The sequence below is a fragment of the Sturnira hondurensis genome, unplaced genomic scaffold (genome assembly GCF_014824575.4).
Source record: "Sturnira hondurensis isolate 20B ecotype Veracruz unplaced genomic scaffold, ASM1482457v3 Scaffold0005309, whole genome shotgun sequence".
Lineage (NCBI taxonomy): Eukaryota > Metazoa > Chordata > Mammalia > Chiroptera > Phyllostomidae > Sturnira > Sturnira hondurensis.
In genome coordinates, this window is record NW_028077940.1 from 1,601,738 (window position 1) to 1,614,546 (window position 12,809).

A 12,809-nucleotide genomic window follows, 5' to 3' on the forward strand; every position below is an offset into this window, starting at 1 on the left:
TGAATGTCTCTCCCCTATCCACAATGTCTTGGATTGCACAAGCCAGGGTCCGCATCACATGGCCCCTACTCTCCAGGATGAAGACAAGCAAACATGGTGTATGTCCACAGAAGGCAGGGCAGGACAAGGCACAGTAGGAGTGATCTTAAGTGGGGCTGATGTGCCAGCCTCAGGGGGTTGGAGCTGGTCAGGGAAGGCTTCTTAGAAAACAAGACTTCTACCTGACTTTGTAAGACAAGTAGGAATTTAATCCAGTTAGTCAAGGGACAAAGCTGTTTTCTAGGCAAAGGGCACAGGATGTTCCAGGACAGAAGCATAAAGCTGTCCTGTGTGGTTGGGAAGACAGAGTATTGGGAGGTGAGCAGGGGTTGCTCACACAAGGCCTCATGAGGAGGGTGGACTTTATCTTCAGGGAGCTACTGAAAGTTATAAACAGGGAGTGCCATAGGCAGATTTTCTTCTTGAGAATAAATTCTTTGATAGCTGAGTGAGATGTGATCAGGAAGGTGAGGGAAACCAGGCAGATGTTGTTATAATACAGGTGAGGGATGAGGATACCTGGAGAAGAGTGGTGGATGTTTGAGTAAAAATATGGCAACACATTCAAGAGTAATTTCATAAGACTTGCTGATTACATGTACTGAGTAAGGGGGAGGGTGATTCCTGGTTTAGGAGGTTGAGGCCTTGAGTGGGGCCATTTGCTAAGCAGGGCCCTGAGGAAGGAGCAAATTTGGGGTGTGGAGATGGGTTTTGGCATGTCTCCAGGAATGCTGACTCTTAGGACCTCAGGGAGATGGCCTGGAGGAAGATGGCTGTATGGTTCTGAAGCTGGAATGTGTAATTGAAAAAATCTCAGGAGGTGCTAGACAAATACTATATGATCTCACCTGTAAGTAGAATCTAATGAACAAAACAAACAAATGAGCAAAACAGAACCATAGGCATGGAAATAAGGAACAGACTGACAGTGACCATAGGGGAAGGGAGAGGGGGATAATGGGGGAAAAAAGGAAAGAGTCTAGTCAAGGAACACATATAAAGGACCCATGGACATGAACAACAGGGTGGGGATTGACTATGAGAGTGAGGTGGGGGTGGAGAAGAGGAGACCAATGGGGTAAAAATCGGGACAACTGTAATAGAACAATAAAAACAAAAGAAGAAAAATATCAGGAAGTGCAACCTTCACCAGTGACAATGGAGAGCAAAAAGAGCTCAGAGCTGAACAGAAGAGGAAGACAATCCAGAAAGAGACAACCACAGACCTGAGGGTGGAGTGGGGAGAGGCTGGAGGCCAGATGGACTGCTGGCCACTAATCTGGGCAGAGAGCAGGGTCTTTGCAGATGAGGAGGTGTCTTCTGCAGTTGGCACAATTGATGACCTTCAGTTTTGAGTGTAGGTCTGTGAGAAGGGGTAGGCAGGATTCTTAGAGAGGGCCATGTGCCTCTTTGGGGACCAGTCCAAGCCCAGGCCTGGTCCCCAAAGATACTCACCACAGGAGTTGTTGCAGGCTGCCCAGGAGGGTGAGAAGGTAGAGAAACTGTGGTGCTTGGGAGGCAGACAAAGCCAGAGGGTGTGACCAGGAATAAAGCTGGGAGGTGTGCAGGAAGTGGGGGTCCAAGGGAGGGACATGGGAGGGAGCTCCAAATGGTTGCTGCTCTCTGCCTCAGGTCTCGAGGGAGGTGAATGGCTGAGTGTGGGCAGGGACAGCATAACCTCTCACCCTTTTCCTTCAGCTCCTCAAAAATGCCTGAGAGGCGTTTAGCCTCTCAGCAAACAGCTGCTTCTGGATATGAATCTCTTCTAGAAGTGATGGTTTATCTGGGTGGGGGTGGGAGCGAAAATGTGCTTTGATTACCTACATCTCACAGGTTAAATCAATTACATAGCTTTCTTAAGACTGGGAATTCAAACCAAGTTTTTCAAACATAAAGGCCATAGAGCAGCACACAGATACTGTGACAGCTCTACCCTTCAGAACACCTCCCCACCCTAGGCCAAGTGGATCTTCTGGAAAAAACATGGAGGGCCAGGCTCTGTCAACTCAAACTTGGGGGCCCTGAAGCATTAAGTTTCCTCACCAACTCGAAATTTCCTAATGGCTTTATCTATGTGATTGAATAATTTGGCTGCTTCTTTCTCCAAATGGTCCTGATCTGAGAATGGGATATGAGAGGAAGGCAAGTCATGGGAGTAATATCTCAGACCAGGTAAAAGGGCCAGCTTTGATCCCTGCTCTTCAGGCTGCACCTCACCAAGGTACCAGGGTTTTGGGAAGACATGAGCCTCCAGAAATAGGGAATGAAAATTTTGGGAGAGCTTCCAGGTGGCCCTGGGGTACCCCAAAGAATCTGCAGGTCATAACCTGTCAACGCCAGCAGTTCTGGCCAGCAGCAGAGGCAGTTTTTTCCCACTGGCATCAGTGGCAGGAAGAAGACAGCCAAGCAGGAGAAGAAGCATCTTCTAGGGTTTCCTTCTGTGTTCTTATTACCCTGCTTGGCAGTTCTGAATGAAACACTGGTGCCCTGTCTCCCTGGAAACCACACTCTCCTTGTAGAACAGTTGTAAATTCCAAAGGGTAAGGTGAGGGCCAGCCATGATAAATACCCAGGCTTTGACACCAGACAGTATTCTCCTGTGAAGATGCTCATCTGGGAGGTTCTTATGATCAGAAAGGTGGCCATGCTGCTCGGTGGCTGTTGCTTAGCTCTCCTGATGGCATTTACTATGGATGAAATAGTTCAGTTGTCTGAAATTTGAGAGGTCAAGAGACAGCAGCACAGAGAAAGGGTTAGGTGTACAAAGAACCTAAATCACTTTTCTACATTGGAGAGGTCAGCCATGAGAAAGCGTATGAGCGCTCCTTTTCCATGATGTATATAAACTGGCAGCTGTCTTGTGTTTGGCCAAGACAGAGAGGTTTAGACAGCTATTCCCACTAAGGTGGAGATAGAGTACAGATAGTTTCAGCGAGTGTATGGAAGCACAGAGTAGGAAGCCATCTTTGAGGCAGCAGTTCTTCTGTGCAACATTCATTCAAGAAAAACCAACTCCTTACTCTTCAGAAAAGAAAGGCCAATGGGACCCTTATCCCTCCCCAGCTAAGAAGCTTTGCCCTTCCCTGCCATGCTTCCCAGCTTTTGAATACCTCAGGCTGGATTATAGGCAGCTGAAAGGCATTTGAGGAATACTGCTAATGTGAACAAGAGGCAAAAACCATAGCAAAAATTCAAAACCAAACCCAGTAAAAACCACAGAAAAAATGAATGATACAAAGATACACTGTGAGAAGCAGAAGACTACTTAGAATGCAACTAGACAATTAATAGAACTGCTTTTCCCAGACAAGAAGAGGCTATTATATAAAAGAAAAGCCACACTTAAAAATTCCATAGAAATACTGGAAAATAAAGTTTCAGGTATTTGCCAGATATACGTATAAAAATAAAACAACAACACAGAGTTGAGAAACTGGAATAGAAGATAAAATTGGATCATCGATCTATGTGGCCCTGTGTTGAACAAATAAAAGTTTCAGAAAGAACAGAGAAAATAGAAGGAAGGGAATCATTTATAAAGACTTTGGGTAAGAAGGATATACAGGAATAAATTCTATCATAAAGGGAGAGGGATGTGGAGGATAGGTTGCCAGAAAAAAATAGCAGTGGAGGTAAATTCAGGCTGCAGTAATCGATGGGCTCTGAGTGGAGAGGAGCTGTTGCTTTTCCACTGGCTTTGGACAGTTTTGGGATTAGGGAATTAGCCTGTTTTTTTTTTTCTCCCTACTCAGGCAGTGCTGGAAATGAAAGGTCTGATTCCCTGAAACCAAGGCTGGGAAAGCAGGTGCTCCCTCAATGCAAGCCTACTGCTTACTATGTCTGCCATCACCTCTGAGGTGTCCCCACCCACCTACATGTGAGGGAGGAAAAAACAGGGAACTAATAGAAAGGATATAAGAAAGATTTTAGAACTGAAAGACATGGATTTACAGATTGAAAGGGCCTATTGAGAAGGTAATCCAGTTGTATAAATAAGTACCACACTAAAGCACAGAGGAAAAACAGGCCATATACAATGGACCAGTAATCAGAATGTCTTTTTTTGTACTTAACAGATTTTTTAAAGTATATTTTATTGATTATGCTATTACAGTTGTCCCATTTTTTCTCCTCTTTATTCTCCTCTGCACTGCACCCCCCTCCACCAGCATTCATCCCCTCCCTTAGTTCATGTTTATAGTTTGTACATATATGTTCTTTGCCTTCTCCATTTCCTATACCATTCTTACCCCCTGCACCGTCTATTTTGTACCTACCATTTATGTTTCTTATTCCCTGTATGTTTACCCTGACTTTTCCTCCTCTCCCTCCCTGCCGACAACCCTCTACGTGATCTCCAGTTCTGTGATTCTATTACTGTTCTAGTTGTTTGCTTAGTTTGCTTTTGTTTTTGTTTTTAGGTTCAGTTGTTGACAGTTGTGAGTTTGTTGTCATTTTACTGTTTATGTTTTTTATCATTTTTTTAGGTAAGTCCCTTTAACATTTCATGTAATAAGGGCTGGGTGATGATGAACTCTTTTAACTTAACCTTATCTGGGAAGCACTTGATCTGCCCTTCCATTCTAAATGATAGCTTTGGTGGATAGACTAATCTGGGGTGTAGGTCCTTGCCCTTCATGACTTTGAATACTTCTTTCCAGCCCTTTTTTGCCTTCAAGGTTTCTTTTGAGATATCAGCTGATAGTCTTACAGAATTCCCAGGTAGGTAACTGTTTCCTTTTCTCTTGATGATTTTAAGATTCTCTCCTTATCTTTAATCTTGGGTGATGTAATGATGATGTGCCTTAGTATGTGCTTCCTTGGGTCCAACTTGTTTGGTACTCTCTGAGCTTCCAGGAGTTCCTGGAAGTCTATTTCCTTTTTACAGATTGGGGAAGTTTTTCTTCCTTATGTTTTCAAGTAGGTGTTCCATGTCTTGCTGTTCCTCTTCTCCTTCTGGCACCCTTATGATTCGAATGTTGGAACATTTAACATTGTCCTGAAGGTTCCCCAGGCTTTCCTAATTTTTTGGAATTATTGTTTCTTCATTCTGTTGTAGTTGAATGTTTATTTCTTCCTTCTGCTCCAAATTGTTGATTTGAGTCCTGATTTCCTTCCCTTCATTGTTGATTCCCTGTATATTTTTCTTTATTTCCCTTCTCACCGCCTTCACTTTTTCCTCTATTTTGCAGCCATACTCAATCATTTCTGTGAGCAACCTGATTATTAGTGTTTTGAACTGTGCATCTGATAGGTTGTTTGTCCCTTTGTTGCTTAGTTCTTTTTCTGGAGTTTTGACTTGTCCTTTCATTTGGTTCATATTTCTTTGTCTCAGTGTAACTGTTACTTGGTAAGGGGTGGAGCTTTAGGTAGCCAGGGGATTGCAACCCATGTTGTTGCAACCCACATTGTGGTGCTACATGTGGGGGAGGGGTCAGAGAGGGAACAATGCTGCTTGCTTGGCTTTCATGGTTTTTATTGACTTCCCCTACTACCTACAAGCAAATTGGGCCCTTCTGGTGCTGATTTCCAGGTGTGTGGGTTTGTGTATGCTCTAGGGCCCTGTGAATCTCTTGAAGAGATCCTGTGAGGCTGGGAGTTTCTTCTGCCACTCCAACACCCACAGGATTTTTTACAGCCAGAGATTTTGAGGTTTTATTTCCTGCACTGGGACTCTGGGTTGCATGGTCTGTCCTGCTCTCCAGTTTTTCCTCCCAGTTTATTGGCATGGAAATGTGGGTCCACTAGGCACTGCTTTGCCCAGCTGGTCCTTCAGCTGCCTGGCTGTGCATCCTCTCCATTCTGGCTGCCCATCTCTGTCTCTCCTACCAGTCTGGATGAATGCTCTTTCTTTAACTCCTTGGTGGTCAGACTTCCATACGGTTTGATTTTCTGTCAGTTCTGGTTGTTTTTTTTTTTTGTTTTCAAATTTGTTGTTGTCCTTCTTTTGGTTGTGTGAGGAGGCAAAGTATACCTACCTACACCTCCATCTTGGCCATAAATCTGAGAATGTCTTCAGCCTTCTCAAAAGCAATATAGGAAAGTATTAGATAATGCAGCAATGCTTTTGCACTCTGAGAAGAATGTTTCCATCATAAAATTCTCTACTGAAAGCACCAGTCAAAGAAGAAGAAGGACTAGTTATATTTCAGCCAGGCAAGCTTTAAAATGGACCTCTGTTGCCTTTTCTCTGAAAGCTATTAAATGTTGTACTTCAAGTAAAGGAACAAATCAAGCCAGAAAGATGATGATGTGAAAGTCAGGAAAGGAGAATCTAATTCTGCAGAGTGGTGAAGAGAACATCTATGGTGACACCTAAGAGACACCCCAGGAGGACAAACAGTCCAAATTGTTTGGCCCTCACTGGGAGAAGAAAGGTCTGGAGTGGGTGGCCTGGGTAAGCTGTCTCAGGACATTGGGTTCCTCACTTGGTCTTTTGTTTTGGGATGAAAAGATCAGGTCTTTAAAGTGCTTTGGCATGAATAAGGGCATCAGGAAACCCCTGCTTCAGTAAAGAAAGTATTCTACAGACTGAAGTCATACTTGGTAGAATTCTATCCCAAGATTTGGAGTAAAGCCCTAGAGCATGCAAGAGTCCTCCTTCTAGGGTTATTGTTTTTCTTTGAGAAATTTGAGAAGAGGGCAGAATTCAAATGTCACTTTGTTTGTTACCTAATCCCATTTCATCTCCACATCCTTAGCGTCAATTGGTAAAGGTGGTACCCACTCTTTGAAATGACACTTAAATGTATGGAATTACAGTGACTATGGGCTAGGAAAGATTTTAATCCAACCTAGGGCCAGTGGTTAGTAGCTTTTCACCTATTCATTTTCTAGTCTCAAGCTTTTGTCCTGATTTCTTCTCTTGTTTCTAATTTAATTCACTTGTATGTTGTATACTTGGATTAATGAGGAATTTAGAATAAATTAGGAGTCCCCATAATAAAGGCAGCCTTTTCCATTTTTCTAGGCACTTTGTGGTACTAGGACTGTCATCCTTATATTGAGATTATATCTACCTTCTTGCTTCCAGTCATTTGAGCATGTTCAATACCTCTGACACAAGACAGCTCACTCAGTGTTTAGAGACAGAAATTAATCTTCTTTTGAGGCCAAACATCTTCTCTCCAATCAAAGAGACCTTTAGGTTCCCATCTTAGAATCTAGTTTAACGTCATGAAAAATTCTGATTGTCCTCTTCTCAAACCACCCCTGTCTCCCTTTGGTGGGATGAGAATGGCAGCTGGATTGCCTTTGGCATTGGTAAGATTGGTGTTTGTGTCTTCCTACTTCCTTCACCAGTAATATTTCCTTTCATATTAGGTTTCTGTTGCCGGAAAACTAATTATCACAAACTTAGTGACCTGAAACAATATCATCTATCAACTCATGGTGTCTACACTCATGGGCTTAGCTTAGCTGAGTTCTCTACTCAGGGCCTCACAAGGTTGAAATTGTGATGTTATATATCATAACCTGATCACAGGAGTAAAATTCCTCATATCCCCACAGTGGGGCCTTATGCTTAAGGGAGAGAGGACTCTACTGAGTGTAGACACCAGAGGACAGGAATATTAGAAACCATCTCAGAATTACATTGACCACATCCCCAAACCCCAAATATCTACATTTTGGACTTTTAATGGTGTCACCAGCTCCCCTCCCTTCATAACTAGTCACCAGTTTGGGTTATAAAACTGCCTTCCCATAGCCCCTTACTTTGAAAATGTGTTGGTTAAAGGCACAGCTGCAATGCTATGCTGACACTAACTACCAGGGATTAGTGCATATGCTGTGGGCTAAGGACAAGTCATTCAGAAGACTTGTCTCACTTTCAGAAACCAGCTACAAGCTCTGGAATCCCAGGCCACCTTCACTTCTGACCCACTGGCTATAAATATGTGGGTTCTTATTATCCTCTCAGCTTTAGTGATTCAGTGGAAAGACTCACAAATCTCAGAAAAGTATGACACTTATGATTACAGTTTTACTATAAAGGATACAAATCACAAGCAGCCAAATGAAGAGACAGATAGGAAAAACTCTGGGAGGGTCCCAAGTGTGAAGTATCCGTGCCTGCCGTATGAATCATCTTCTTGGTGCATTCATGTGCATCACCAGCCAGGAAACTTACTTGAACCTCAGTGTCAAGAATTTTTATTGGGTTTCATCATGTAGATGTTATTGTTTGAATCATTGACTATGTGAATGAGCTTAGTCTCCATCTCCTCCCTCCCCCTTCCCTGTAGATTGGGTTGATATCACTTGGCTCAAAATCACAACCCCTTAATCACCTGGTTGGTCTTTCTAGCCTTGCAAGCCCTCATTCTGAGGCATCTCCTTAGCATAAAGGCAGCAACAAGTCCACCAAAAGTATCAAAGATATTTCTATCACTTAGAAATTCCAAGGATTTAGAAATTAAGACTGGAACTGAAGGTGAAGGCCAGTCACATTTTTTTTTTCTTATAAAATAACAACACATAAAGTAATTATCACTCTAACATTTTGGCTTGAATTCACAAGAATCCAGACTCTGTACTGCTTCTGGGGTTTCTTGGAATCTTCTAAGAGGTTTTCAAGTTGCAGGCACAAGTTTTTCATTCACAGGTACCGAGTAGTAGAGGTACTAGAGTAGTAGCAGTGGGAGAATAGGGACAAGTAAAACATTATGGGGGGCGGGGGGGTGTCTAACTGCACAAAGTGCAGGAACAAATTAGTTCACTTGGTTGGCAAAACTGTCTTAGAGATTACTGACCTGTAATTATGTCCTGTTGTTACAAGGAACCTTGGTAGAAAGAGTGTTTGATAAATCCAAGAAGCTGGTATCTGCTTAATCCCCTTACAAGAGTTTAGATTTAATTGTTTGTTTTTTAATAAAAAATTAGAAAAAATTGTCATCAGTTGACTCACAATAAATGAAATATTCATTTCATTTTCCTTCTGGTTAAAACTCATGTTTTGAAATGCTTTCTTGTATCTACTTAGAATGATCAACAGAAGCACCTGGGGGGATTTCTTCTGCAATATTTTTTGGAGAGAATGTTAAAATTGCATAAAGCCATTGATATAATTTTAATAACATTAAAAAGAATTTTAACTGGAATTAGAAGGAATTTAAAGTGAGGTGCTTCTTCTGGGAAAGGCTGAAGCAATTATCCTTTTGTATTCAAGGAGGCAAGATAAAGCATCTATAAGACACTCTCCCATTTGCCCCCATTGCTGGGCAGAGTCCTTCTCCGCACACAATCAGGGGCCACACTCAAAGGGTCTGTGAACAGGGAGCTCCTGGCCATCTCCTTGGTGCTCCTAGAGAATCATGTAGGTCTACAGATGAGCACGGCTTTAGTAGAACTCAGTGCAGCCCATGCATTCCTCCCAGGAGGAGTGGGACTCTGCCAGGGTTCAAGTTCAGACCTATGCCTTCCAGACAAGTGCTCACTGCTCCACTTCTCACAGTCCCTATATATTCAATTTTCCCCCTATTGTATGGTTACTGAGCTCAACTTCTGCATCTATAAAGCCTACACAGCTTTCTCCATCCCACAGCAATTTCCACGTCTTCTGATTTCTGTGATGGCAGTGCTTGTTTCTAATTAAATAATTAGTTGCATACTAACTTAGGACACATTTTCTGTTGTTGGTTTGAAATATTAAAACTCAGTGTAGGCTGTGTTTTCCTCAGACTTACCCGACTGCTTTTAAATATGGGGTCACAATTTATAATAACATATCTTTTTTCTTTTTTAAAATATATTTTATTGATTATGCTATTACAGTTGCCCCAATTTTTGCCCCTTTGCCTCCCTCCACCTGGTACCCCCATTCCCTCCAGCAATCTCCCCCTTAGTTCAAGTCCATGGGTCATGCATATAGGTTCTTTGGCTTCACATTTCCTATACTATTCTTAACATCCTCTGGCTATTTTATACCTACCAATTATGCTTCTTAATCCCTTCACCTTCCCATTTCCCCCTTTCTCCCTTCCAGCTAATAACTCTCCAAATAATCTTGATATCTATGAGTCTGTTCTTGTTTTGATTGTTTGCTTGGTTTGTTTTTTGGATTCAATTGTTGATAGTTGTGAATTTGTTGCCTGACTTCTCAAAAAAAACTTTGCTGGCTAGAAGGGACTGGCAAGAAGTATTAAAAATGATAGAAAGCAAGGACCTGCAACCTAGATTACCCAGTAAAGCTATCATTTGGATTGAAGGGCAGATAAGGTGTTCCTAGACAAGGTAAAGTTAAAGGAGTTCATTATTGCCAAGCCCTCATATGAAATGTCAAAATGACTAGTTTACAAAAAAGAAGATCAGCCCTGGCTGGTGTGGCTCAGTGGATTGATCACTGGCCTGGAACCAAAGGGTTGTGGGTTCAATTTCCAGTCATGGAAAATGACTGGGTACATGCCTGGGTTGCAGGCCACATCCCTAGTAGGGGGAAGATGAGAGGCAACCACACAGTGATGTTTCTCTCCCTCTCTTTCTCCCTTCCTTTCCCTCTGTCTAAAAATAAAATGAATAAATTTTTTTAAAAAAGATCAAAACTGTGGACACAGTAGCATTTCTTAAGATCATCTTTTCACAGGGGCTCAGCTCTTTTTCCTCTTCTGCCATTAGTCATTTGGGCCATCCTCAGGGCATATCTCCTTTGTGGCCCGAGCACAGCTTATGCAGCTGACTTGGGATGTCTGCTCCTCTTTGTGAAGTAAGCTCTGTGTCACCATTCCCCACATACCACATTCTCAGCTTCTTTTTGCCTGTTTTTAGTGCAGGGGGGATCTGGCCACTGGCTGAGAGAGCAGAACTCTCCTGATTGTCCTTATGAAACCTGGACCCCAACCATTGACCTGAGAAAAAGGGAAAATGGTTCTCATTCAGCCACAAGTTCAAAGCAGGATGCCTGTGTTCTAAGGCTCTGGGTGACTCTGATGTCACTTGCTCTCTTATGATGGAGATGTGCAGTGGCCCTTGAAGCAAACTTGATTATCTCCTCTCTTTCTTCTTTATAGGAAGTATTCTATCCTGAAGATTCTTATGTAGAAGGATGGGGTCTTCACAGAATACTTAAAGATAGGTTTGACATTTTAAGATAAATATGACAGGCAGAGACAATGGCTACATACTGGTCAGAGGTGGTCTTGGAACATGCAAAAGTTCTCAAGTGGTGTTGCAGACCCCTCTGCCTGGTTTTAGGAATTGTATCTCTACCCTTTGTGGCTAAGAGCAAGAGACAGCCTCTGGAATTCAAGCTGCAGGAGACAAAGCTTGTCTGTGGTAGTAAATGCTGCCTCAGTTTCCTCTCTCTACCCCCAAAGCTTGGTTGGAAGTCAATAACGGGTAAGACCCCTCACAGCGGGGGGCAACCTACGCCAGACTCGATCACTTGTGAGGCCATCATGGAAGGACTCGGTGTGGGGGCTGCAACAAAGAGGGAGCAATGGATTCTCGCCCCCCCGCCCCCCCCCACTTTGGCAAAGCCTGAGTCCCCAAGTTCTCTGGGAAAAGTGCTTCCTGGCTCTAATCCCCTTAAGCCTGAATACCTGTTGGGGAGAGGTGCAGCTCCTTGCCTTGCTAGAGCTGTCCTGGGGAAAAATCTGGCACAACAAAGATTTCCTGATAAACCTGTGAAATTTACTCTGCTAAGAGTGCTTTCATTCATATGTTAAGAGTTCGAGCAGGAAACCCTAAAACTCTGTTCCTGACAGACTGACTCATAGTAAGCCCTCAAATTTCTTTGAAATGTTATCTACGGTTTGATCCTTGCTTCCCTGTATTCCTGTGTATTAGAACCCAATAAAAGGTCCTGAAAGAGGGAGCTTGAGGCCTTTTTCTCCTTGGAGAAACTGGCCGCTGCTGGCCTTTTTCCCCTGAGAAACTGGCCACTGCTTACTTCTTCTCCCCATGCAGATAACATCATGTCTCAGTCATATTTACTTTCCATCTGTGGCACTTGGGGGGACTTGCAAGAGAAGTTGCCCCCACAAAGTGGGTATTTGTTTTCCCAGGAGAAGCAGAAGAAAAGATGAAGGACCCCCAGGCTTGGGATACTTCTACCTTTCCATGAGATAGCTTTGATTTTTGGTATTTGTTTGGGGAAGACCAGGGCCCTTGGTTGCTGGAAGGCCATGGCTGTGCTAAGAACTAGAGCACCTTTCCTCTGACCAACTGGCCATTGAAGCTGCGCGAGAGTGCGCCTGAAGTCAGGAGCATGTGCCATTGCCAGGACAATAGGAGCTCTCTGCCCAGGCTTGCTGACATTTTGGTTGCCAGAATGCATTTCCCTTGTCTGTGAAGAATGAGGCTCCAACCTTCTAACACATACTTCAGATGACACTTTAGAAAGTCTGGAGCCTACTGGTCCAGCTGATGGCTGCCCCTCTGTCTGGGTGAGGGAGGGTAGTGAAGCCATTATAAACAGTGTCTTAGAAGTGACAGTGGCTTCTGTCCCTACATCTTAATAGTTATATGTCTTGAGTTATAGGGAATTTTTCCAAAGAAGGTAGGGCCTTATCTCTCATCCACGTATTCTTAGACAATGAGAACCAGCCACTCCCCCGTGAGAGGTGAGCTTAATTCTCCTCCCTTTAACCTGGGCTGGCCTTAGTGACTTGCTGGTTATGACCACTGACTTTCTGTGACTTCCAAGGCTAGTTTCAGAAATGGCCATGCAGCTTTTCTGGTTTTGTTGGGAAGCTTAGTCTCTCTCTTGAAACACTTTTTGGAATGCAGCCTCTATGCTGGGAGATACTACACTGCGTGAAGAGGCCACA

At 43.3% G+C, this 12,809-nt stretch overlaps 1 protein-coding gene across 1 annotated transcript; it reads right to left on the reverse strand.

Moving 5' to 3' along the window:
* Positions 1–1,313: 1,313 nt before the first annotated feature.
* Positions 1,314–2,461, reverse strand: TEX51 (testis expressed 51). The gene is given in 4 exon segments (XM_037046890.1): positions 1,314–1,402; positions 2,083–2,157; positions 2,322–2,412; positions 2,414–2,461. Coding segments are annotated over 4 exon segments (303 nt in total).
* Between the last annotated feature and the right edge of the window lie 10,348 nt (positions 2,462–12,809).